The following is a 24,792-nucleotide window of genomic DNA, read 5'->3' as shown; positions in this document are numbered from 1 at the left end:
GAAAGGCATTTTCACCTATGTTTGCATATGTGTTTAGGTAGATCCCAATGAAGTTTTGCGAGATAAAATTGAGCTCAAGTGGATGGGAATTGTGTATTCCCAACCCCTGGACTATGAAAATACAACTTTTTGATATAGGAATTACCAACAAGATAGACACCTTCAAACTGTCTGTCCCTTTCCAATAGGGGCTTCCTCCTTACAGTCATCTAAGAACTCTAGCTGCCGTTGGAGGGATCTTAAGGAAAGAGAGGGATCCAAAATGTAACACCCCTCCCTTGTGTGTCAAACTTTGCAAACCTAAGCTGAGAAAAGCTAGGTATGATGTGTAATATAAAAAGTAAATACATTATTAATAAAGTAATCACTTGGAAAAGCGAGACACCAAGAGATGAGATTCTTGCCAAATCACATTGGTGAATGGGAAAGGATAATTCTTTCATGGTAAAGCTTCTCGATTTAATTCTAGATAAGTTTGATGGATTGGAGATAAATATCCATTGAGAAAAACATAAAAGTTGTGCGGGAGAGAAAGGCAATCTTCTATGAGGAAAATCCTCATGGGAGAGAAAGGTGAGCTTTTATGAGATAAGCCTACGCAAATGGATAAAAAGATCCATAAAAGCGAGACACCGCTAATGGAAACCATATCATGAAAGAAGGTATTAAATACCCATTGCATAGATCAATTGGAGGCGGTTGATCCATGGCAAGAACCTCGACTCGGTGGTGAACTGAAGAGTCATTTCTAGGTTGGGTAGTGGTGCTCTGTTTTCCAAGTGTCGTTCTCTCTTTTGATCTAGTTTGACTCACTTGCGTGGATTGTTCTGTATGTTGGTTTCTTACCCTCTATGTTATAAATTCCTTAGCATATGAGAGAATTTGCTTGAGTTTTAAATGCACTGCATGTGGCGTTAATGAGATGATTTTATGGATGCACATAAATGAAATTCTAATTACAGTCATAGTATGTGGATCTTATGTAGAATTGGTGTTAACCTGTCTTTTGTTAAGATAGTGAATAGTCGTGCTTGAGCCGCTATGCAAATTTGTTAATTGTGGTTAAGGCTCGACTGTATAAACTATGGTACAAGTTATTTGTGCTATGCATCCAATGCTGCGCTTCTGATTAATTGTGCATAATCCCTAAGATACACATGTTAACGTGTCATGCAACTGTGGCAGACGGATTATTGATTATGTATGATAAATGATTTTGTTTTGAAACGGTGGAGCCTATGGTTCGGGTTATCTAATATATGCATTATGCATTATAGGATGAATTGCATCCATTGAGGCGTTCTAATTATTTATTCGTATTACATAAGATATATGTCGGTGGTACTTTCGGTCATGACAATAGGAATATGAACATGCTATATGGCAAAGCTAGTTATTGTAAATGGATGACCTGATCTCCATAAATGTTGGATTGAATCCTCAAAGGAGGGATACTCGAATGCGGGATATTGAATAATATTGATTGATTCCTCCTCTGTGATGTGATGTAGGCATGGGTAGAAGTGCTTGTGTTAGCTTTGTTATGAGGTAGTTGTATATGAACGCGTGTGACAACCATTACATCTAAATTTATTACAAGCTAAAATTAGTAAAGGAAACCAATATGTTGCCTTTAATACTGTGGCTAGGAGGTGTCTACTGAAAGAGGACTCAAAGTTGATCATAATTCATGGAACAAGGTACCAATCAACCTTAAGCACAATGCAAGAATAGGATGAAAACCTTAAGCATGACCACCAACTCATCGAATGGCCTTGAGGCTGCAATATGCAAGAAGAGGATGAAAAACATTGACTTTGAAAGCTTTTACAACCAGAGAACCTTAAAACCCCAACTCCCTCCTTAGGAAAAGTGTATTTGAGTTTACCAAGAGTTGGCTTCCAACACACCTAACGCTCAATGCCAAACATGACATGGTACACTAAAACACAAAGACCGTAAAACCTTTCAACATATCGACAAAGTACACATTCTTCCTTGAAATACACATTCTAAGGAAACCCACAAATGACTTCTCCTCATTTTTAGGATGGTACATAAGTTAAATTGGATTGCATAGGGATTTCTTAACACAGGGTTCAAAATTATTACAACAATATACTCATTAATCACTAAATATGTCATTTGTAGGAATTGCAGTTAGGTGGGGAGGATAACACTCCTATCCATTTTTAAAGCTACACCGAATTAATAAGTTCTCCATGTGCCACAAAAAATGAAATTTTTATGACTATAGTGACACATCCCTCGAGATTTCCTTCCACACCAACACTTTTATCCATGAACTAAAGAGTGACTATTTCATTATTATATTATACATACATGTTAATATAAGCATTAAAATTTGTATTCCTTTGTAAAAAATGCTAGTCCAAGAGATACATTTGATCACCTTGTCTTGTATCCAATATCCAATGTTGACCCCTATATCCTTAGATCTAGAGTGAAGGTTTCATTTCTAATGTTGTGTTTGAGCTTAAATTCTAATTAAATATTTGGGTTAGCCAAGGTCATTACTTAACTTAATGGCTTTGCAATATACAATGTATCATATTTTTTTTAAGTTCAATTGGTGAGATATGTCTGGGGGATTGAACTTTCGATCACTTGGATACACAAGGGCTTGCCAACATGCTTTTTTCCAATTGTGCTACTACCCTCAGAAAATATACAATGTATCATATTAACATCCACTTAAACCAAATTGATTTTGGGACACATGTCTCTTTGATGATGAAGGGAATCCAATTATGTGATGTCAAACACATTCCCTCACAAACACTCACAAAGACCCTACACTTTTTAGGGTTTGAACCTAGGTTGTCTGTTATGAAACCAACTCACAAAAAGATAGAAAAGATAGATCAACAACTTAGAAATCAGCTTCTTCGAGGGGGCAACCTCCTTTACATTACACAAAAGAACAATTATTGGATGATACAAATGACAAAGCCTCATTTCTATATATAGGAGTCTAAGGGGTCACAATATAATCAAAGTCAACATAACAATAATAATATAAGGGCACAAAAATAACAATAGTGGGCTTCTATGGGGCACAATAATAACAATATGGGGACAATAAGGGCACAACAATAACAGTAAGGGCCACAATGACACTAGTAATGGGGGAATCACTAGTGTTATAGGGACCTAACATTGTCTATATGGAAACACTGTATAATTTTGAATTTATTTATTGTAGATTTGTACATAGATGGATATTCCTTTCTTTGCATTTATCTTTTAGACTTCTTGCTTTCACCCATTGATTTAGAGCTTATGAAGTCTCAAGTAGCACCAATCCCCTTGCTTCTATTGGATTGAATAACATGATTTCTCTTTTGAAATCCATAATATCTCATTCACATGCTTCCTATTTCTCCCATAAGACTTTAGCACAGACTCCATGATCATGTTTGTGTCCCTCTTAATAACGCACTCCTTGGAAGGGGCCATAACATCTTTTATTAGGACTAAACTTGGATGTCTCTTCTTTCTTGCCCTTTGATTCTTCATTCAATCATACCACCCATCAACTTGTTATTTTTCCATTTTTCTTATAATGACCTTTGTTGTTGGGAAGGTGCCTTTCAAGTATTTTGTCTTTGCATATAGATACACATAAAGTATCATTATTTTAATCTAATGGACGTGGTTGTTAAAATCACCAATATTTAATTAAATATGCATTGTTATACCTTTGCTCAAGTCAACTTCAATTCAAATTCTAACACATGTGTGTATACCCTTCCTTGCTTAGTTTGTATATTGTTGTAAGTCCCCAATATATTTATGTTGGCTTTTGAAAGATCATCTCATCCCAAAATAAGTAGGGGGGATTCAATATTCAAATCCGGCAGAGTGGGGTTGAAGAAATGGATATTGAAGATGGATTCAATTATAGAAACTATCTTTTGAAAAAAGGTTAGTTTTGCCCCAAAAAGAAAGTCCCTCCTTTGAGACCCAAAGCCCACTAAACCCCAATTAAGAGTGTTGTTAAGTATTGCTCCAATATAAAATTTCTCAAATTCTCGTCTCCTTGTAAGAAGAAAAACTCTAGCTATTCTCGCTTTCCAATGTAACATTTCTGCAATTTTATGTATTCTCCTCTCCCGATAAAAAATAAAAACTCTAGCTATTCTCGCTTTCTACATGTAACATTTCTTGCATTAAGGGTTCCCTGTATTATGAGTGCGAAGAAGCTTACCGTATACTAATTACTAATTTGGAAATAAATACATGGGGTGTCTTTCTCGTCCCCTCAGTTGAAGAATGGAATTGGCACATACAATCCTACCTTGTGCAACCTCCAACTTAGCAGAATTTCGTCACATACTTAAAAAGGAAGAGCATGTAAATATTCATGCACACTCTAACATCAACATCAATGGCGATGCCTATCTCATCCATTGTCGTAGCCCAACTGTAGCTTCCACTACCATTAAATGCAAAACCACTGACAAACAGAAACAGACACAGAAGCCAAACGCCGTTATTGATACTTACGAAGGTGTGGCTTCATATTTGCAAGCTTGTACACACATATTCAGATTTGGGTTTCATGGAAATATTTTCTTGCTAAGCAAACTAATAAACCTCTATACAAAGTCGACCGCATGAATTATGCACGACTGGTTTTTGAAAATTCCCCTAAACGGGACTGTGTTTTATGGAATGTGCCCATCAGAGGGTACGCCATGAATGGACCCTGTGAGGAAGCCCTCCTACTCTATTCCCAAATGCGGCAGAAAGGCATACAACCCGATGAACTCATTCTTCCCTTTATTCTGAAGGGGATGAAGGTTCATCATTTTATAATAAGAGCCGGATTGGATTGCAATCTATTTGTGGGGAACGCCCTTCTTGTTCTATATGCAAAATGTGGAAGTATAGAGAACGCACGCCAAGTGTTTAACAAAATGTGTGAGAGAGATTTGGTGTCATGGAACTCTATGATTGTTGGATATTCTCAGAATGGACATGCCTATGAGGCATTGACGCTTTTCCATCAAATGCTGCTAGAGGAGGTGGTACCGAGTCCCGTCACTATGGTTAGTGTTCTCCGAGCATGTACATAGGTCGAAGCTCTTCAACGAGGTAAGTGTGTGCATAGTTTCATGATTAGAAATGAGATTGAGATCAACATCTTTGTAGATACCTCCCTCACAGATCTCTATTCGAAATGTGCAAGTATTGAAATGGAACGTCTATTGTTTGACAAAATGTCTTGACAGAGATGTTGTGGCATGACTGCATGCAGTCAAAACACCCACGAATGTGATGTAGGTTGGCTTCACGCCACTGTGCTCCATTTGAGAAAAGAGCCCAAGAGCATTTTCAGCATGCCCGTTCATACCAAGACCCTCAATAATGTCTTGACCGTTTCAGAGGGGCTATTGCGAGGTTTGCGTAATGGAGTTCGGACAGATTCAGGATGGGGGGGTTTTCTGCATTTTAAGACGGTGATTCGAGGTTTTGTTTCTGAAGCATAAAATCTCTGTAGCGAAAATGAAGTCTTCTCTGAGGAAGCTGCGAGGGTTTTCACTCAGCAAACATGGAGTTAAAGAGAAACTGGGCGCGGTCTATCACAGCCAGAAGCAGCAGCAGCTGCCACCTCCGGCTTCCCTGGACGAGCTCGTTCAAGCTTCCCAGGTACCGATTTCATGGATCATTTTTCAAGTTAGGGCATGTTGTTGCGTTATTTATATTTTCAAGAAAATTGAGCTTTTTCCTTTAAAAGAATTCGCGATAAAGAGGTTCTTGTTGCGTTTTAGAGATAGCCTGTGACGAATGATTTTCAAAAATGAAATGCGAAGCGTTAGTTCTCTTGATGAGTTCAGAATGTAGTGATTTCTTTGATAAATTGTAAAGTTAGGACAGGTTATGATATTTCAGGTTTCAAGCATGGAAGTTGAGCTTTACCTTAAAATGAATTGCATTTTTTTTTGCCCAAAACGGTTTTCTTCGAGTTATGCAGATCGAATTTAGGCGATGATTTAATCATCTAGACAATTCTAGAGGTTTATTAAGCCCGTCCTAACTTAAAAAAATATAGTGCATGAAATCACTACATCCTAGACTTCTAACATTTAATCCCAATGTTTTTTACACTAGATCTGTAAACCCGATAACAATCACTTCCGACGTAGCATTTCAATTTCTTTAAAAGCAAAGCGCGGTTCGATGCTTAAAACTTCCAATATCACAACGACCTGTCCTAACTTTAGAGATAATCAATGAGGTATTCATTTAAAAGCAAAACTCTATGGCCGTGTGTGAAACTAAAATATCACGACAGCCTGTCCTAAGTTCATAGATAATCACTAAAGTGTTCCTTTCGAATGAAAGATTAATTTCCATGGGTAAAAGTTCAAATATCAGGATAGCCTGTCTTAACTTCACAGATAATCAATGAAGTCGCTAGATAGAAAATCCTAGAAGTTTTTGATCACAGTGGCGGAAAGAACATAACTTGTTAGGTCATTGAGATGTTGCCTTTGGCAATCGGTGACCCCAGGGCTTGATCTCGTCACCTCTGGCTGGCATGTGTAAAGGGCTATCATGCTATGTTGAGGGTTGATTGTTATGTTATTTGAAGTTTTATGCATGTAGGTTGAGCTTTACCTTCAAATGAATTGTAGCATTATGTTAAAAGGGTTCTCGTTGAGTCTTTGTTGTTAACGATTTGCTAAGTTGATCAAATTTAGGGCTGTAAACATGAATCATCACGCTTCTAGATAATGCGAGAACTTTTGTGTGTTATGTAACATGTTGAAGTGCAAAACTGAGTGGCTCGTTGAGAGGTTTACTTTTGCAATTGCTGATTCTGCACAGTTTGAACTTGTGACCTCTGGCTGGCATGTGACAAGGGCTAATCGTATGACTCGCTGAACCTAAATTGAGTGAAAAATACAGCTCAAAACACTTCAAGTCAATGAGAAGCCATCTGCTCTGGAGGAATTAAATTGTCTATGAAATTTAAATACAGAAATTTTGAGTCTTAATTAGCTTAATGTTGCTTAGGTTCCATTCCCATAAAATGATTGGCATTAGGAAGTTTGAATCTCTTTTCATTCAACAGTGCTATTTAGATAATATCTCAGCACAGTCGTCTTCAATATTGTTTCATGCTGCATGCTTTGATTTTTGGGGTAATTAAGATTTTATTAAAATACAACTTGTAACAAAATGAGGATAATAATGGTTTCCCCTGTTGATTCTGAGTATGTGCTATATTTTTCATTGCTTTACATCTTTCAAAAAAAGAGAGGACTTTAACATCTCCTTACTTGAAATTCCTGGTTTAAACCCTTATATGTTCATATTGAATATTTTGTTGCATGTGCTGTTAATCAGGCATAAGTTTTATTCAGTTCTGAGTAAATATTGCAGCTCAAAGTACAACAAACCTAAACTTATAAAAGTTTCATTCTAACAATTTTTCATCCAACTTTTAATTTACTATTAACAACCACTGAAAGTCGTCCCCATTCTACTAATCAGCTATAGTTAGCTTATCTTAATTAATTAAGCGTAAGTTGTATCCAGTTCCAAGCAAAATGCTGCAGTTCAAAGTACAACAAATATACTAATAAAAATCATATTCTAACCTTTTGCTATCCAACACATTATCTTAAAATTTATATCCATGAATAACCTGTGGCAGTCATTCCTAATCTAGTAAGTACTAAGCAGCTAGAGTTAGCTTATCTAAAACTACTTCTACATCATGCATTTGCCATTTTAAACACAAAGTCAAATTCTTTTTCGTTATTGAGAGTGTTTATGCTAAAGACAATAAGGGTGGCTCTTAAGTTTTTTGTTTATGTGCTACAGAATCTCCTCCACAGTAAGCGAAACCATTCTAGGTGCGGGGTAGGATGTGCAGGGTTGAGAGGGAGACAGATGCTACTTGCCTTCCTTTGTTCTCTCGACTCAGCAACTTGTCTGTTTGCTAAACTTTAAAGGAATTTTTAACCTTTTAGAAGTTGATTATATGGGATAAGACAGTCAGGATTCAAAATAATAAACTTATGTTCTTTAATGAAATACCACTGGAGTGTTTTTGGTCATTCGTACTGAAAGAATTTTTGGTCATTCTTACTTTCATCTACATTTTTGTAATTAACTTGTACTTCAGACTCTTTTTTTTTTTATTTTTTTTTTTCAACTCGTGTCTCCCATATCTCTCTTACTTTCCAACTATGTTGCATGAGAGTCAACATGTGCCTGATGACAAATCCCTTGTACCCTGCATTCCAGTGTTTTGGGGACTTAAAAATGGCTTGGGAATGTCCCAGAATAGCTGGGGGCATCATTGGAGACATGGGAACTTCTAGGGCATTCCCAATCTGTCCCTCACAAAAATATCTGGGACAGTCAACTGACCCTTGAACCTACTGACAGTTCAAGATTATATCTATATATATAGATATATATAACCTAAATCCATCCCTGCACCTGCCTGAAGTCTAAATCCTACCTGCTTCTAATTTTCTAAATCCTACCTGTCATCTCAGCATATCATTCTAAAATTGTTCTCAGCAATTCCTTTCTGCGGCGCTGGCACTCACAGACTCCAGTGCATCATACTCTCAGTCAATACTTGCTATTCCTCTGCAATTCTTATCCCTGACTGTATTTATAATCTTTATCAGTGTCAGGGGGGTGGGCATCAACGGCGGCTTTTGGGATCTATTTAAATTTTCTCTTTGAATTTATTTAAATTCTTATTCACAATGTTTCTTATTTGCAATTGGAATTTATTTAAATGTTTTATATTTATCGTGGTGAATTAAGAAAAAAATATTATTATTATTATATTTAATATTTTATTATTTTCAAAATTTTAAATATTTATGATTACTATTACTATTATTATTATAATATATAAAATAATTTATATATTATTGCCATCTCCAACTTTCTGTCCCCTGAAAAATTTGGGGGTGCACTCTGGTGGTTCCAGAAACTTACCCACCATCCCTGCTACCCCCCGTCCCAAAGCCAGTGCGACATAGCTTTCTAACTATGTGTTTGCTGTAGCAAGGTGGTACAATTCGAGTTCAATTACTTTTTCCAGAAAGGCAGAAACAAGTTAGTTGCTTGCAGTTGTCTCAAGTTATTTTGCTTCATTGAATAGAGTGAGAAGTCCTCATGAGTCAAGGCCAGTATAATCCCCATGAGATTTGAACCTTTCTGAACATTGCAAGTATGAATTCTATTCACCATTTGGACTGACCATGGAGAGTAGTTGCCTAAGATACAACTGTTTGCAGCTGAGTTAAGGTTACTTTTCACTAATAAATAAACTAAGCTAAATAAAAGTGATTTGTAGACTGGTCATCTAGCATTCCATGAATTCTATTTTACAATTTTGTGGAACTTCCTATTCTTTCTATAGAATTCTGTGGAACTAAATATTCTTTTCATCCTCCCCAAGTTAATGGTTTATTCAATCTACTGCTATTGTATTTTACAGGATTGGTCTGTCCTGATCTATATCCCAGGTTAAAAGGAATAATTTTCAATTATCTTGGAGTGTATAAGATGTTTAAAACAGAGAAACGGTTTGTAAATTCTTTAGTACTTCCTCTAAGATTGAAAAAAGCAGAGGCCGGTCAATTTCAATTTGATTTACTCTTGCTCCCAGAGTTCATTGTGAAAGTCTTGGATGAGATTTTTCTTAATTTTTTTTTTAATTTTATTTATCAGGCAGGGATAAGTGGCTTTTATGTTAATTTCTTGTGATTGCAGAATGGTTCCGAGGTTAATAATTTTTTTCACAGTTATAGTTGGAATCCATTTATTGATAACCTATGTTCCTTCTTGTAATATTCTACATAATATTTGACTTTTTTTTTTTTCAAAGAAAAAAAATGTATATATTAATTAGGCAAAAATATATGCATCTTCTGATTGGCAACTGATTTTTCAGTTTTGCCAAAATCATGACTGGATGTTTTCTAATCTTCCCAAAAAAAAATATTTGACATTGGTCATCCTGTTGATACAAATTACCTTTTTGTCATTTGCGTTATCCTTAGGCAGAATTGTTTGCAGGAGGCTTGAAATTTCCATTAGTTCCTGTGTAAGTTCACATACTAAGGATTTAGGGTAAGTGTTGCACCATTTTCTTGATCTACACATTACAGAAGCGTCGACCCTAAATCAAGGTGAACAACTTGCTTGGCAAGTTGAATAAATTCTGCCCTAATTGCTTGACGTTCAAGGCTACAAATCTAATTCTTTTCAGATCTGAATCTGTTTATGAGAGATAAAACACACAAATGGCATAATAATCATTTATTGCTCATCATAACATTCAAATGCATGAGATCCACGCCTTCCAAGTCACTTTCATGATGGAACAATTGACTGCATAAACAGTTTAATTTTTAGCCTGTTTCCATTGCTTTCTTGCAATCATTCTGATAAATCTAGCAACAGAGAACATCTCCAAGGACAGAGTCATGCCAAAACAAGATGAACAATTTGACTAATATAATTGGAATGATCTATGTTATTGAAGTTCGATGTCTGGAGTTTGAGATCACATTATTCTAATCTGCAAGTATTCATGATGGGTTTGGTATTTTATAGCTTGATACATCTTCTAAAGACTCACATTAACGCATGAACAAGCCTATCTCTCTGCCCTTTGGAATTTATGAACAAGGTTTGCTACTCTGCAACCAGATCACACTCTGCTCTGTCAAAACGTTTCCTTTTTGAAAATTTTTGCATGACTGATATCTCAGGTATATCCAAAACTAAATCAGTGCTGATAACAGCCCAAACATCCACTCAATAATACTAGCATCACACTGGTTCTATCTTCTGTTACTAGGAGTTCAAGTACTAGCTTTTACTGCAGAATTCTTGAGATCATGCTAACGTCCTGAATGATCAAACTTTGGGGTTTATTTGCATCATTGTTATGTAAACTTTCTTGTTTTGGAACTAGTATATATCTTCTATTTTTTATTTTTATTTTTTATTATTATTATTGTGGATGCATTGTTTTACATACATAGTCTTGTGCTTTGGTGCTGGTGTCTTTCTGTCATATCTGAACATCATTAATGTGTTTATTTGGCACTAGTTTGACCATTGTATGTTGGAATCTAAACTTTGATTTCATTTACAGCACTGCTCTCTTGAATTTTGGAAAATTTTGACATTGTTTCAAATTTGATTCATATTTGAAATAACATTTGAATGGTCATTAATTGGTATACATCTGGAAGCACTAAGGGAGCATTTCTATGTTGTTTCATCATTTACACAGGGTACTTCCTAACTGTTATTCTACCCCGGATTCAGAGGAGCAGCCAAGATTTTATCCATAGTTTCTTTCCTTCCAACTTTAGATGGGATCTCACCTCAACCTTCTGCCTTGGTGGTCAATCAACATCTTTGATGCCTGTTCGGGGTTGTGCCATATTAGGTTACAGATCATACATAATCAGACCGAGTTATGGACCAGCTCTAGACAGATCCAGAGTATGGCGCCTTCCACCCATTAGGGGTAAATCAGCTCCAGACTGATCCAGAGTATGACACCTTCCACCTATTAGACTAGGCCATACATAATCAGAGCGAGTTATGGACCAGCTCCAGACAGATACTTTGCAGATCCAAAGTATGGCACCTTCCACCCATTAGGGGTAAACCAGCTCTAGACAGATCCAGAGTATGGCACCTTCCACCCATTAGGGGTAAACCAGCTCCAGACTGATCCAGAGTATGGCACCTTCCACCCATTAGGGGTAAACCAGCTCCAGACTGATCCAGAGTATGGCACCTTCCACCTATTAGACTAGCCCTACATTCAGCAGAGCAGAGATAATATTTTCAAGAGTTTCCTTGCTTGGACATTAGATGATAGGAGAGCATTTTGCATATGTTCTTAGGATGCTTTTGTGCAGATTATAGTGGGTTGGTAAGGGATCCCCCTCCCCAAACACCCTATCAGCATAGTTAAGACTTGAGTTTAGGGTGGCTTTAATTATCTCTGGTAATAGAAAATGATACGGAGGATTGTGCATAACCCACCCCCTTTTTGATTCCAATAAGCAGAGGTGGTCACTATGGTAATCCGATTTCAATTTGTAGTTAGAAAATGGGGTCACAACTTTCCATATTTTTTGTTTTGTTTTGTCTTTTTACATCAAACAATAGTATATTTATTAGAACCATAGTCAACTAAACAAACAGGAAACAATTTATTTGACAGGTGGAAGAAGTGATAGGGTTAGAGCAATTGAATTGTAGGCCATGCTTCTTGACAAATTGATGAACAGATGTCTCCTTACTTGAGATTTAGGTTGGCACCATGGCACCATCCTGTCCATCATTATACACTAATCTTGTCATTATCTTCTTCACTGTGAATGACTGGCCTGTTCCCTGCAAATAGATCTGGGCATAGAGGATCCAATCCAAGAATAGTAATCTCTAGCACAAGACAATATTAATGATCTAAATACCTAATCCTGAAGCTTGAGTTTGATTTTTCTCTACTGGTTCTGAATCTCTGATTGAGAATCTCCCACTCGTCATTATCAAACCTTCTCCTTCATCATTGGCATCAGCTGCACTGCTGAGGTACGTTGGTTGGTTGTCATTGGACTTGAGAGCTTGAAGTTTCAAATGATTATAGTAACAGACAGCCAAAAAAGCCAGTCCACACCCACTCAAGTTTATGACTGTAACCTTTTCATTTATTACAGACAAAGATTATGTTATGAGCAGCCAGTCCTTGACAAGACCAGCAACATTCATAGTCAAGGCTGAAGTCTTTCCTATCAGAAGAAACACTGCAAGATTAAGAGCCAAGGCACAAGCAGAATGTCATGTAATCCAAATCAAAGGAAGAGACCCTGATTATCAGAAATGGGTATTCTACTAAGGCCCAGGGGGTGCTGAGAAAAACAAGGCAACAAGGAGCAACAAAGATGTGATGGGATTCAACTTAATCCCTTTTGATGTTCGTGGAATTTGTATGAGAACCAATTGGGTAGTCTCACATGCAACTGCACTTAACTGGAGAATCACCTCCCATGCATTCATCTTGGCCTCCCCATAAGCTGAAATAGTAACTCCAATGGATATGGCCAACATATTGGCCTCGGGCTCACCTTTATAAGCTTCTTTCTTCAGGGAAACCACAATCAAATACACAGCAATGGGAATTAGAGCTTTCAACATTTGAAATAATGATACTGAGAGGAAAACATAGGCAGAATTTGAAAACCAGAGACCCAAAGAATACACTTATCAATACTATGGGTTCAACGAGCTTAAAGACTCTTACAATAGCAACAGCCAGTGTTGAGTAGAAGCCCATGTGAATCATGGTGGGACTGATCACACTAAAGTTGTCAAGCAATGGCAACTCCAATGGATATGGCTAACATATTGGCCATGGCCTCACCTTTATAAAATTCTTTCTTCAGGGGAACTGCAATCGAATGCATATCAAATGGGCACAAGAGCTTTCAACATTTGAAATATCGATACTTTGAGAGACATGCACCAAAGGCTGCATCATTTAGGATTTGTACTCAGTTTAGGTGTCATATTCAAGGGGAAGTTGTTATGCTTTCCACCACTTCATAGATTGTTAGAGTGATGAAACAAAAGAGGCTCCCTCTTGAGGCTAGATTATGTCATTCATATCAGCTGTGTTGTTGATGTCCTAGCTCAGCCAGGTCTTGCCAAAACTCTGTTGAGGTTCAAAATTTATTATAAACTGAAATGTCTTCACAAGAATTGACCTCATAAAATGCCATAATCACAAGATATTCCATACATGGCTGTGATTATGGCTCGCAAGACCCTTAGAATTTGAGCAATGAGGCTCGCAACATCACTTATGATTATGCACTCTACAATTCTGTGACCAGCTGAATGTCAAGCAATTGAACCGCGATTTAAATCCTATTTTGTCAGCAATAAGTACTATACTTTGTCTTTATTTAGTGTAGAGAACCAAGCACTTATTCTGCTCATCTATAGAAGGGACAATGGTTGTTTGCCTATGAGGTATAAGGAAATCCTATCAGATGTTTTGTATTTTCGTATGGAATTGAATCATACTCCTGCACACTGTAACATTCATATATATCAACCTGTAGAGGCTTTAATAACACCTGGTATTCTGGTTAGTGATTTTATTGGACCTCATGTGCATATCCTACATGCACAGGATGGACTATTCATATGTTACAAGGTATTATTCTTATTATTTAGGGTGCACATCTTCAGGTGCTCAAGAACGATTACTAGAACAGTCAGTTAATTCTGCAATTTAAAGGATGAAAAAGGAGGTTATAGGAGTCTAGTTTTGGTTCTCATCCACAATGTCACACTAGTCTGCCTGGGCATGGTTCTCATGGTTTAATAGTGACTTGAGGAGTCATAATACCACAGATCACTAAACACGAACAGCTAAGGTAGCCCAAGGACAATAGCCATATTTACACATTAATTAACAGGTATTACATTAATTATCCTAGGGGGTTTTAATACTTCCAAATGCTTAAAAAACAGTTAGCAGAGCATTCACATTACACATTCCAGCAATCTTTTCTATAAACCAACCAAATGCAGTCAGGAGAGCCCTCCTTTTACACTATACAACCTTATTGTTAGTATGATCAACCTTATTTTAATATATAGTGTGACAAACCATATGTGACAGGCAGGTGGAAAACTTTTCTCGCAATTGACTAAGCGACGTCCTGCGAGCCAGACTTGAGACGGAAACCCTCGTCAGAAGTTTATGCTTGGCTCTTTTCCAAACAAATGAAGAGTCAATGAGGTTTTGTGTAATCACTTCTGGTATCGTATTGGGTTATTGTTAGAAGCGATAATTGGATTCGGATTCTCATCGAGTGAGTTATTCTGCTTTCTCAATTTGAGAGGGTTTGTTTGGAGGGAAAAACGAAAGAGGACATACAAGAATAGTGAGGGGAAAGATGCAGAGGAAGAGGATTGAGAACATCGCCAGCAGGCAGGCTACATTTTCCAAACGTAGGTGGATTGCTGAAGAAAGCTTACGAGCTCTCGGTGCTCTGCACTGCAGAAGTTGAACTTGTGATTTTCTCCCCAGCAGGAAAGCACTATGAATTGTTTTTTAGTGCAAATCCTACTATTTTGATTCTAATAATCATGGCTATGCAAACCTCATGAGATTCTTACTAATAACCCCGGTGGTGCAAGCCCTAGTAAGCTCGATGTTGAAAAACTTAGTGTAAAACCTCCAAATCGCTGGTTTTGTTGTAGTGCTTATTGGAGAGTATATAAAAAATTTCACACCTTTTTATGAGATATGGGAGGAAAACATGTTAAAGATTTTTAATAAATATAAAATTTCCAAAATGATGCTAGTTACGTGTGATTCTTTTTTCATTGTTTGTGATTATGAAAAATGAAACTCAATGTTTTTTCATTAGTGCACACATATTTCATTATATAATTGCATATAGAAAAATCATTCCAGAGCCGATAACAATAAAAATGAAGAATTTATGGTCCAACGTTATATTTAAGGGAGATGTTTAAGGATGACGTTTGAATTTTGTTTTTCATTTTAAGACATTTGGAGCAAATATTAGGAAGGACTTTGAGAAAGGATTGTCCTTGATTTTCAAAAATGGAGTTGTTCCTTTCCAGCCATATGCCCCAAGTGACCATCAAAGGGAGAGCTCATATGTTTTTTGGATGTTTTCTTTATAGCCATTTTTTTACACATATCCATAGAGTCCCCATGCCATTGATGTGAATTACTTGTTCGGTTTTTTTTAACCAAAATTTTTAACCAAACAAGAAAAATTAAAAAAATGCCTCAAGATCAAAGACTGAAACAAAGACCTATTGACATACCTTTTAAAGTATGGAAAGAACTTGTAAAATCATATGAGAAGTTGGATGCACAAAGAAAAGCCGGCAATGAGAGCATTCAGGTATTGAATTTTTCATTAAACATTATTTAGAATGTATTAATACTTATAAGTATCTTAGACATGTATTTGTGTGAAAATAAATTGAATTGGTTTATGTTTAAGGACAAGGCATCCAAGGCGAGGTTAACCAAGACAAAAGTCACTCATCGTAGTGGCCAGAAAGGTTTAAAAGCACTGATAACAACCTTTGTAAGTATATTAAACATGTGATATTTTTTTAATAAATTTTGTACTAGAAGAAAGTCATTGTTATCTAATTTCTCCCTATTTACTGATTGATAGGAACTAAAATATGGAAGACCTCCAAATCATTTGGAAAAGGAGGTGCTGCAGCAAAAGAGATGGGTTGAATTTGTTGTTTGGATGGACTCTATGGTATGTAATTTTAGTTGGATTTCCAATATACTTTTAAACCATATTTTCATTTTATTTTTTAGTACTATTAGATATTATATCTTACCTCATTTTATGGTTAACATTGTATAACAAAAACATGCGTTGTGTTATGTAATTAATACTAACATGTAATATTGATTTTTTTTGTCAGAATGCTATAGGTAATGATTGCCAAGACGATGATCCAAATTATGTTCAACATATATCAGGAGATGATGAGGATGAGGATGAGGATGATGGTGGTGAAGGAGGAGATGATGATGATAGTTGCGGTGTTGGTGATGATGTGGATCAGAGTAATGAGGATGGTCAAGATGATCATGAGGATGATCTTGGTGGTGGTAGCTAGGCATGCACATGCATTGTTTTTTATGAAGAAATTATTGTGTAGAATGACATTGTTATGTTTAGATGGGTGTTGTGAATTTACCCTATATCAATGAGACATTTTGATTTTGTAATCATACGATGAGTTTGATTTATGTATGTTGTTAATTTATCGTAGAATAACGATATTCATGAAATATTTTGATTTGTTAATCATATTTGAACTTTACTTGTTTTGATTAAAAATAATACTGATTTTATTAGTATTATGTTGCTATTTTATACATGTTTTGAAAATTGTTAATGACACATTGTTATTTTTTTGGATGGATGTTGTCAATTTCTCTTAAATTTCTTTACAAATGATTTTGAATTGTGATATCTGCTTTAATGATATTTAGAAACTATCATATATTTCACTATGAATCTATAAAGGGGGTCATATATGTAAAGAAAAATATACTCTATATAAGAAGTCAAATGCGGATGTAACCATGGATGCAAAATTGGATGTTAAACTAGGAATTAATACAAAATGCAAACAATTGACATACAAAGTGTTTTAAATTAGAAGTGAAAAATTGTGCAATAGTTGACACAAAGAAGGGAACAAAACATGGCATACAAAAGGATATCAAATTGGGCAAAAACAAGGACACATAAATGGGCACCAAATTAGATGCAAAAAAAGACAACAACTAGATGTAAAATAAGATGCAAAGTTGAGCGTTAAAAAGAAGCAAAAAACGTTACAAATTAATATGCCAAATGATGATGCAAATAATGGTGTAAATTTGGGATGCAAACTTGGGTGCAAAAAAAGGAAAAAAAAAAGATGTAAGAAAAGACATAAAACAAGATGCAAAATGGGGCTGAAAAAAGGTGAAACCAAGGATGCCATATTGGATGTAAAAAATGATTCCTAATCACATGCAAATTTAGGCTCGAACTCAGACACAAAATTATATGCAAATGTGGACACAAAATGAGGCAAAAAAGATGCAAATTTGGATGGTGAAAACGATGTAAAACTAGACACCAAAAAAATGCAAAATTGGATGAAAAAGTCGGTGTAAATAATGGTGCAACATTGGACACAAGTAGACACAAAAAAATGGTGCAAAAAGGGGCATAAAATAGCTTAAAATTGGATGCAAAACTTGGTGTAAAAACAAATACAAAAGTAGACGTAAAAAATGGCTCTAAATTGAATGTACCATTAGACACAAAATAAGATGCAAAGGTGGACACAACACATGACTCAACATAAGATGCAAATATAAGTGCAAATTTGGATGCTCAAAATGATGTAACATTAGATGCAAGAGATGGTGTTAAAAATGATGCAAAATTGGATGAAACAAATGACGCAAAATATGGTGCAAAATGAGATGGGAAAAATGGAGACAAATCAAACGTAAATGTGGATGTAAAAAATGGTCCAAAAAAAGATGCAAAAATGGGCACAAAAATGGATGCAAAATTTGGTGCTAAATCAAATTCAACACATGGTGCAAAGATAGGCACCAAAGCTGGTGCAAAAATAGAAGCAAAAACTAGTGTAAGACTAGATACAAAACTTGGCGTAAGACTAGATGCAAAAACTGACACAAAATGGATGCATAAAAAGATGTTAAATTGGATTCAAAATACAGTGTAAACTTGATGCAAATGATGGTGCAAAAATGGAAGCAAAGAATGACACAAAATAGGAAGCAAAAGAGAATGAAAAATAGATGCAAAAAATGACACAAAACTAGAAGCAAAACCTGTCATAAAATAAGATGCAAATCTTGGTTCAAAATTTGACGCAAAAAATGATGCATAGTTTGGTGTAAAAAATGATGCAAAATCTAGCGTGAAAAAGGATGCAAAATTAGGTGCAAAAAAGGACGCTTTAAAAATTGTACAATAGAGCCAGATTTAGCGCCAGGTTGCTCATCACAATTACAAAAAAAATGCACTAAAATCTGGCGCTAAATCTGGCGCAAATCGCTGGTTTTGTTGTAGTGTAAAGACCATACTACAACTGATAGTTTTCTTAGATGGGATCAAAACATCTGTTACTGGGCTCAATACCACGGGGAAATACCATGGTGCGGAAACTATACGCTCATTTTCTTCTTCATACTCGCATGTGTACGCAAATTTTCTTAACATAACCCACATATACTTCTTGAAATTTCAACTTTGTCATTCCTCTACCTCTGAACTATATGCATTTGTCAAAACACTCAGTAACATCTGTAGACACATCCTGTTGACATTTGTATCAAGTAGGTTTCCATCAAGGACAACTCATCAAGTAGGTTGTCATCAAAGAGAAATCATCAGGTAGGTTTCCATCAAGGACAACACAATTCATAATGCCAACAACCTGTTCTCTCAGAAAGTGATATTTGATTGGAATATGCTTGGTTTTTGAGTGAATGATAGGATTTTTAGAAATAATTATGACACTAGTATTATCACACAAAATAGGTATAAGTTGAGTACAAGTGATTTGAATATCTTGTAATGTTTGCATCATCCATATAAGTTGAGTACAACAAGATGCAACAACAACATATTTTGTCAGCAATAGATAAAGCAATGGAGCTTTGTTTTTTGTTGAACCATGATACTAAGTGGGGTCCCAAATAGAATGCTCCTCCACTATTACTTTTCTAATCATCAACATTACCTGCCCAATCTGCATCTGTGTAATCATGAATAGAAAAAACTGCATTTTTGGGATACCATATTCCATAATCTCGAGTTCGTTGTAGGTACTTTAATATTCTCTTGATTGCATGCCGACGAGTTTCTTTAGGATTTGCTTGAAATTGTCCAACAATCCCAACTGCATGCATGATGTCTGGTCTTGTGCTTGTAAGGTAGAGCAAGCTCCCGACCTTAGATCTATATTATGGTTGATTTATTGAAGGAGAATAATCATGTGAAATGAGGTTACAACCAGTTACCATTGATGTTCATACAGGTCTGCAGTCTTCCATTCCATATTTCTTTAAATTTTTCTTGAGCTACTTAGTCTTCAAGAGAAAGATTCCATTCTTTGCTTGTTGAACTTGAAGACCAAGAAAGTATGTTATTTTACCAAGTACTGACATTTCAAATTCTTGCTGCATGATTGAGGCAAAACTTTGACTCATAGAATCTTGATTGCTTCCGAATATGATGTCATCTATGTAAACAAAAAATATTAAAAGTTTACCATCATCCATATTTATATATAGATTTCTATCTGCAAATCTCTCAGTGAAACCTTGTTGTTGAAGATATTTGTCAAGGCGATAATATCATGCACAAGGAGATTTTTTTAGCCCATATAATGCCTTCTTGAGTTTGAAAAAAAGGTTTTTATCATTTCCTAGAATGAATCCTCCAGGTTGCTCAATATAAACTTCTTTTTCTAGGTCCCCATTCAGAAATGCATATTTAACATCCATTTGATATAAATTAAAGTTATGAAAGCTTGAAAATGCAAAGAACATTCTTATGGCTTCAAGCCTGGATACAGGTGCAAATGTTTCTTCAAAGCCTATTCCTTCTTGTTGGGTATAACCTTTGCATACAAGTCTTTCTTTGTTTCTAATTACCTCCCCATTTTCATTTAGTTTGTTTTTGAATACCCATTTTCTCACAATAACATTTTTATCATGAGGTCTTGGTATTAATTCTCGTGTATGATTCTTTTCTATTTGGTCAAGTTCTTCATCCATAGCCTTAACCCAACATTCATCTTTGCTAGCTTGATTTACATTTTGTGGTTCAATGGTGGATAATAAGGCTAAATAACTAGAAGTTCCAACAAGAGTTCTTCTAGTTTGTACTCCAGCTTCCTTATCACCTAGAATTTGAGATTTTGGATGATTTTTATGAGCATACCTTGATGGAGTCTTTTCTGATGCTTCTATACTATAAATTCCTTCTTCTGATGCTTCATTGATTCCTTCTCCAACATCCTTTTGTCTTGTTGTAGTTGTATCTGTGTCATTTGCTGGTGCTTCCATTTTGGTATTTGTGGATGCTTCATCAATCACGACATCAATGAATTCAACAATATTTTGAAGTCTTTTATTGTAGCATTTATATCCTTTTCTTCTAGAGGAGTGTCCAAGGAGGATTCCTTCATCAGCTCTAGCTTCAAACTTTCTAAGTTTATTATCATTATCCTTTATGTAACATTTTCTTCCAAAGACTCTAAAATGATTGACAGTTGGAGGTTTACCAAACAATAATTCATGAGGACTTTTGTCACTGTTTACTCGAATATGAGCTTTGTTGAGGATATTTGCTGTTGTATGTGTTGCTTCCCCCCAGAAGGTATGAGGTGTTCCAGACTCATCAAGCATGGCACGTTCCATTTGTTGGATTGTTCTATTCATTATTTTTTCCACTTCATTTTGTTGAGGAGTTTTAGCTATAGAAAATTGCCTCTTGATGCTATGTTGTTCACAAAAGTCAAAAAATTCATTTGTTAAATTATCCTCCTCTATCATATCTAAGACACTTTATTTTCAAATCTAACTCATTCTCTACTAGAGATTTGAAGACTTTAAATTTATCAAATGCTTCATCTTTATGTTTTAATAAGCTAATCAAACACATACGCGTAAAATCATCAATGAATAATATGAAGTATTGTTCCCCCTGAGGAGACTTCTTTCTCATAGGACCACTCAAATAAATATGAATAAGTTAAAGTGGCTACTTGAAGTACCTTCTTTGGCATTAAACTATACCTTGGTTTATTTACTGAATTGACATGATTTGCATATGGTACTTTCTAGACATAAACATTACCTAGAGTTCTTGTTACCTTTATTATGATCTTACATGTATCAAGATTTCGTACCACACAATTATTTGATCTGAAAACCACCTTATGCCCTTGATCACACATCTGAATAACACTCAATAAGTTATGTTTTAATCCATCAACAAACAAAACATTTCCATCTTTAACCTTTTCTTTCAGCAAAACAATTCCTTTTCCTTTGATAACAACAGGTGAATTATTTCCAAATTCTACATTCTTTTCTTTCTTTATTTCATTAAAGGAAATGAAATTATCTTTATCACCTTTCATATGTTTTGAACATCCACTGTTAATGTACCACACATTTTCTCGATCTCCTGGATAAATCTAAACCACAATTCTCAGATTCTATGGTTTTGTTTTTCCATACTTTAGATGTTGTTGTTTTTTGTTCATTCTGAAGAGTAGATCGTATTTTTCTTCTGCATTTAGTTTCTCTATGCCCAAAGTTATTGAAAAATTGTTAGGTCCCTAAAATACTAGTGTATCCCCCTTATTGTTATTTTTGTGCCCATGTTGCCCCCATATTCTTATTGTTGTGCCCCATAGAAGCCCACTATTGTTATGTTGTGCCCTTACATTATTTATTTTATGTAGGCTCTAATTATATTGTGACCCGTTATAATATTATATATACAAAGGAGGTCTTGTCATTTGTATCATCCAAGACTTGTTCATTTATGTAATGTAAAGGATGTTTCCCCCCTTGAAGATGATAATTTTTAATTCGATCTCTCTTTTTTGTGAGCTAGTTGCATAACATTTGGTATCAAAGCTTTGGATTCTAGGTTTCACTTCTTCAAACAAGTCATTTTGGAATTTTCACTATAAAATTTTTTCTACGAGCCTTAAAAAGCTGAAATTTTTACCAAGTGGAGCCGAAATATTAATGAACTTTGTCTAGAAATTTTAGAGTTTGGTTTGATATATTTTTGGAGATATGATCTGAGGAATTTAGGGTTTTTGCAAGCTCGATAATTCAATCTCAAATATGTGACCTAGGGAAAAACATCATAACTTTCGTTTGAGGCACCGGATTTGAATTCTGTAAAAAGTGGCTCAAATTGCATAAAATTTAGGTTTTTTTGCATTAATTTTAGAGTCGAAGGTTGAAAAAGTGACACGTGACATCCTGTACAACTTCGATCTACTAAACCCGTCCATAATCAGGTCATCGTGGGAGATTTGGCATAACTCTTTCTTGAAGAATCCAATATCAATCAGACTTGTGGGGTTGGAACGAAGACTCAAAGATATACAAAGGAAGAAATTTCAGGACTTGGATATCGTAAATTACAAAGTTACAACCTTTTCAAGATCGGGCTCCTAAAAGCAAGAAAAAAGTTTGCATTTTTTTTAAATTGCATAATTTTGTTTGAAAAATCAGTTGAAGTGATTCCAAGGGCATATTGAAGCATAGATATTAGTATTAGTTTCTAAAATGACAACTAAGAAAAAGAATTATACACCCATTAAGCCCTTAGAAAGCTCTACTTTGACACACGAAGAGGAAGAATTACGGCATGATATATCAAAATTACAAGACCAAATGCAACAAATTTTTCTATCACAAAGAGCAACCAAAGATGAAATAAAAGGTGACATGGATGGTTTAAAACAAGACATCGAATGTTTGAAGGATGGAATGAACCTTAAGATGGATGGTTTAAAAGTAGACATTGAAGATTTGAAGGCATGTATGAGAAAATTGTTGCAAGAAAGGCTTCCCAATGCCCACAATGTAATCCATGAAAATCATGATGAGGACAAAAATAATATGAATTACGATTTTAGAGACTCCAATGTGGGGTTTAAGAACCACCACATTCCAAATATAGATATGTGGAAGTTTGATGGCAAGGATCTGGTAACATGGATACTACAGATGGAGCAATATTTTGATCTACAGGATGCGCAACCCTAACAAAAGGTATGTATTTCATATTTATATTTAGAACCCAATCAGTTTGTATGGTATAGATGGATTTGTTCTCTTAAACCACTTGTCACTTGGTCAATTTTTACAGAGGAAATTATATCACATTATTAAGATACAAATAGAAACACCTTCTTTAGCCAATTGATAAATCTCAAACAAAAGGGTTCAATGGTGAAGCACATTGAAGACTTCCAAAAATTGAATATCAGGGAAAATGGTATTCTAAAGGAGCAAAGGATTGATGTCTCCATAGGGAATTTAAAATATAACATTCAACATGAGGTTCTCCTTTGGGAACCTCATTCATTCGAGAAGGCATTCAGGGTGGAAAGAAAAATTATGGCAACAAAGAAGTCTACCACTCACAACTATAAATATGTAAGTGTTGTTACTCCTAGTATTCCACAACCTAAAAGGTTGACACCACAACAATTGGAGGAAAAAATAGCAAAAGGGATTTGTTATAGTTGTGATAGAAAATACACTAAAGGTCATAAGTGTGCTGAGAAGACATTATTCTACATAGACAACGAAGAGGAGGAAGAAAATGAACAAGAAACAACAAAAGAGGAGGATATACACCAGAAACCAACCCCAAAGAAAGAAGAAATGAATCTGGCCATATCTTGTAATTCATTGGAAGGAATTACCACTCCTCAAAATCTCAAGATAAAAGGATATATTAAGAAGAAAAAGGTAATAGTGTTGATTGATTCAAGTAGTACCCATAATTTTATTCATTGTAAGATAGCCAAGGAATTGAATTTCTTCCTATATCCAGCACGAGAGTGCCAAGTGATGGTTGCAAATGGAGGAACTATAAATTTCTATGGAAAGTTGCATAATATCAAGCTAACCATCGGGGAATATCTATTGAATATTCCAATGCTTTCCATTCCAATGGGTGGTGTTGATGTTGTACTAGGAGTCCAATGGTTACAATAATTAGGGACGATAGGCTTCAATTTTTAATAAATGTTCCTGAATTGTTTTTGGGAAGGAAAGGAAGTTGAATTAGGGGTATCACAGGGAAACTAGGAAATATAATCAGCTCTAATGGCATGACAAAGCTTTCGAATAAAGAACAAATGGGAGTAAATTGCACAATTATTCTCACTAGGGGTTCAAAAATCAAAATCTTCTATTTCTCTGGATCTCCAAAAAGTCTTGGATAGTCAATCCAAGGTGTTTGAGACTCGCAAATTCCTCCCACCTATTCATGATCATGATCATGTGATTCAATTGATTCTAGGAAGTGTTCCTCCAAACATCGGGCTTTATAGATATCCTTATGCCCAAAAGAGTGAAATTGA

General features: G+C 35.4%; 2 protein-coding genes across 5 annotated transcripts; both read left to right on the top strand.

The window, feature by feature from the left end:
* The first annotated feature begins 4,309 nt into the window (after positions 1-4,309).
* Positions 4,310-16,874, top strand: LOC149195091 (uncharacterized). Of its 4 annotated transcripts, none has more exons than XM_089405242.1 (5): positions 4,311-5,121; positions 5,285-5,676; positions 16,098-16,184; positions 16,278-16,370; positions 16,543-16,873. In XM_089405242.1, exons 2-5 carry the CDS (start codon positions 5,533-5,535, stop codon positions 16,738-16,740), a joined length of 522 nt encoding a protein of 173 aa, XP_089261368.1. In that variant the 5' UTR covers positions 4,311-5,121; positions 5,285-5,532; the 3' UTR covers positions 16,741-16,873. The 4 variants fall into 4 exon arrangements, with proteins under 4 accessions (XP_089261370.1, XP_089261368.1, XP_089261367.1 ...); XM_089405241.1 differs by having other exon boundaries at positions 5,259-5,676; XM_089405244.1 differs by lacking the exon at positions 16,098-16,184 and having other exon boundaries at positions 4,310-5,121; positions 5,259-5,676; positions 16,543-16,874.
* LOC149195092 (pentatricopeptide repeat-containing protein At3g22690-like) lies at positions 4,641-5,516 on the top strand. Its single transcript, XM_089407883.1, has 2 exons — positions 4,641-5,075; positions 5,259-5,516. The coding sequence occupies exons 1-2, from the start codon at positions 4,641-4,643 to the stop codon at positions 5,514-5,516; spliced, it is 693 nt and encodes a 230-aa protein (XP_089264009.1).
* Positions 16,875-24,792: the final 7,918 nt, after the last annotated feature.

The sequence above is a fragment of the Pinus tabuliformis genome, chromosome 2_2 (assembly GCF_031772625.1).
Source record: "Pinus tabuliformis cultivar Carrire ecotype Pingquan chromosome 2_2, CPIR1, whole genome shotgun sequence".
Classification (NCBI taxonomy): domain Eukaryota; kingdom Viridiplantae; phylum Streptophyta; class Pinopsida; order Pinales; family Pinaceae; genus Pinus; species Pinus tabuliformis.
Note: the sequence above shows the minus strand (reverse complement) of the source record. Positions and strands in the feature narration are given on the sequence as shown.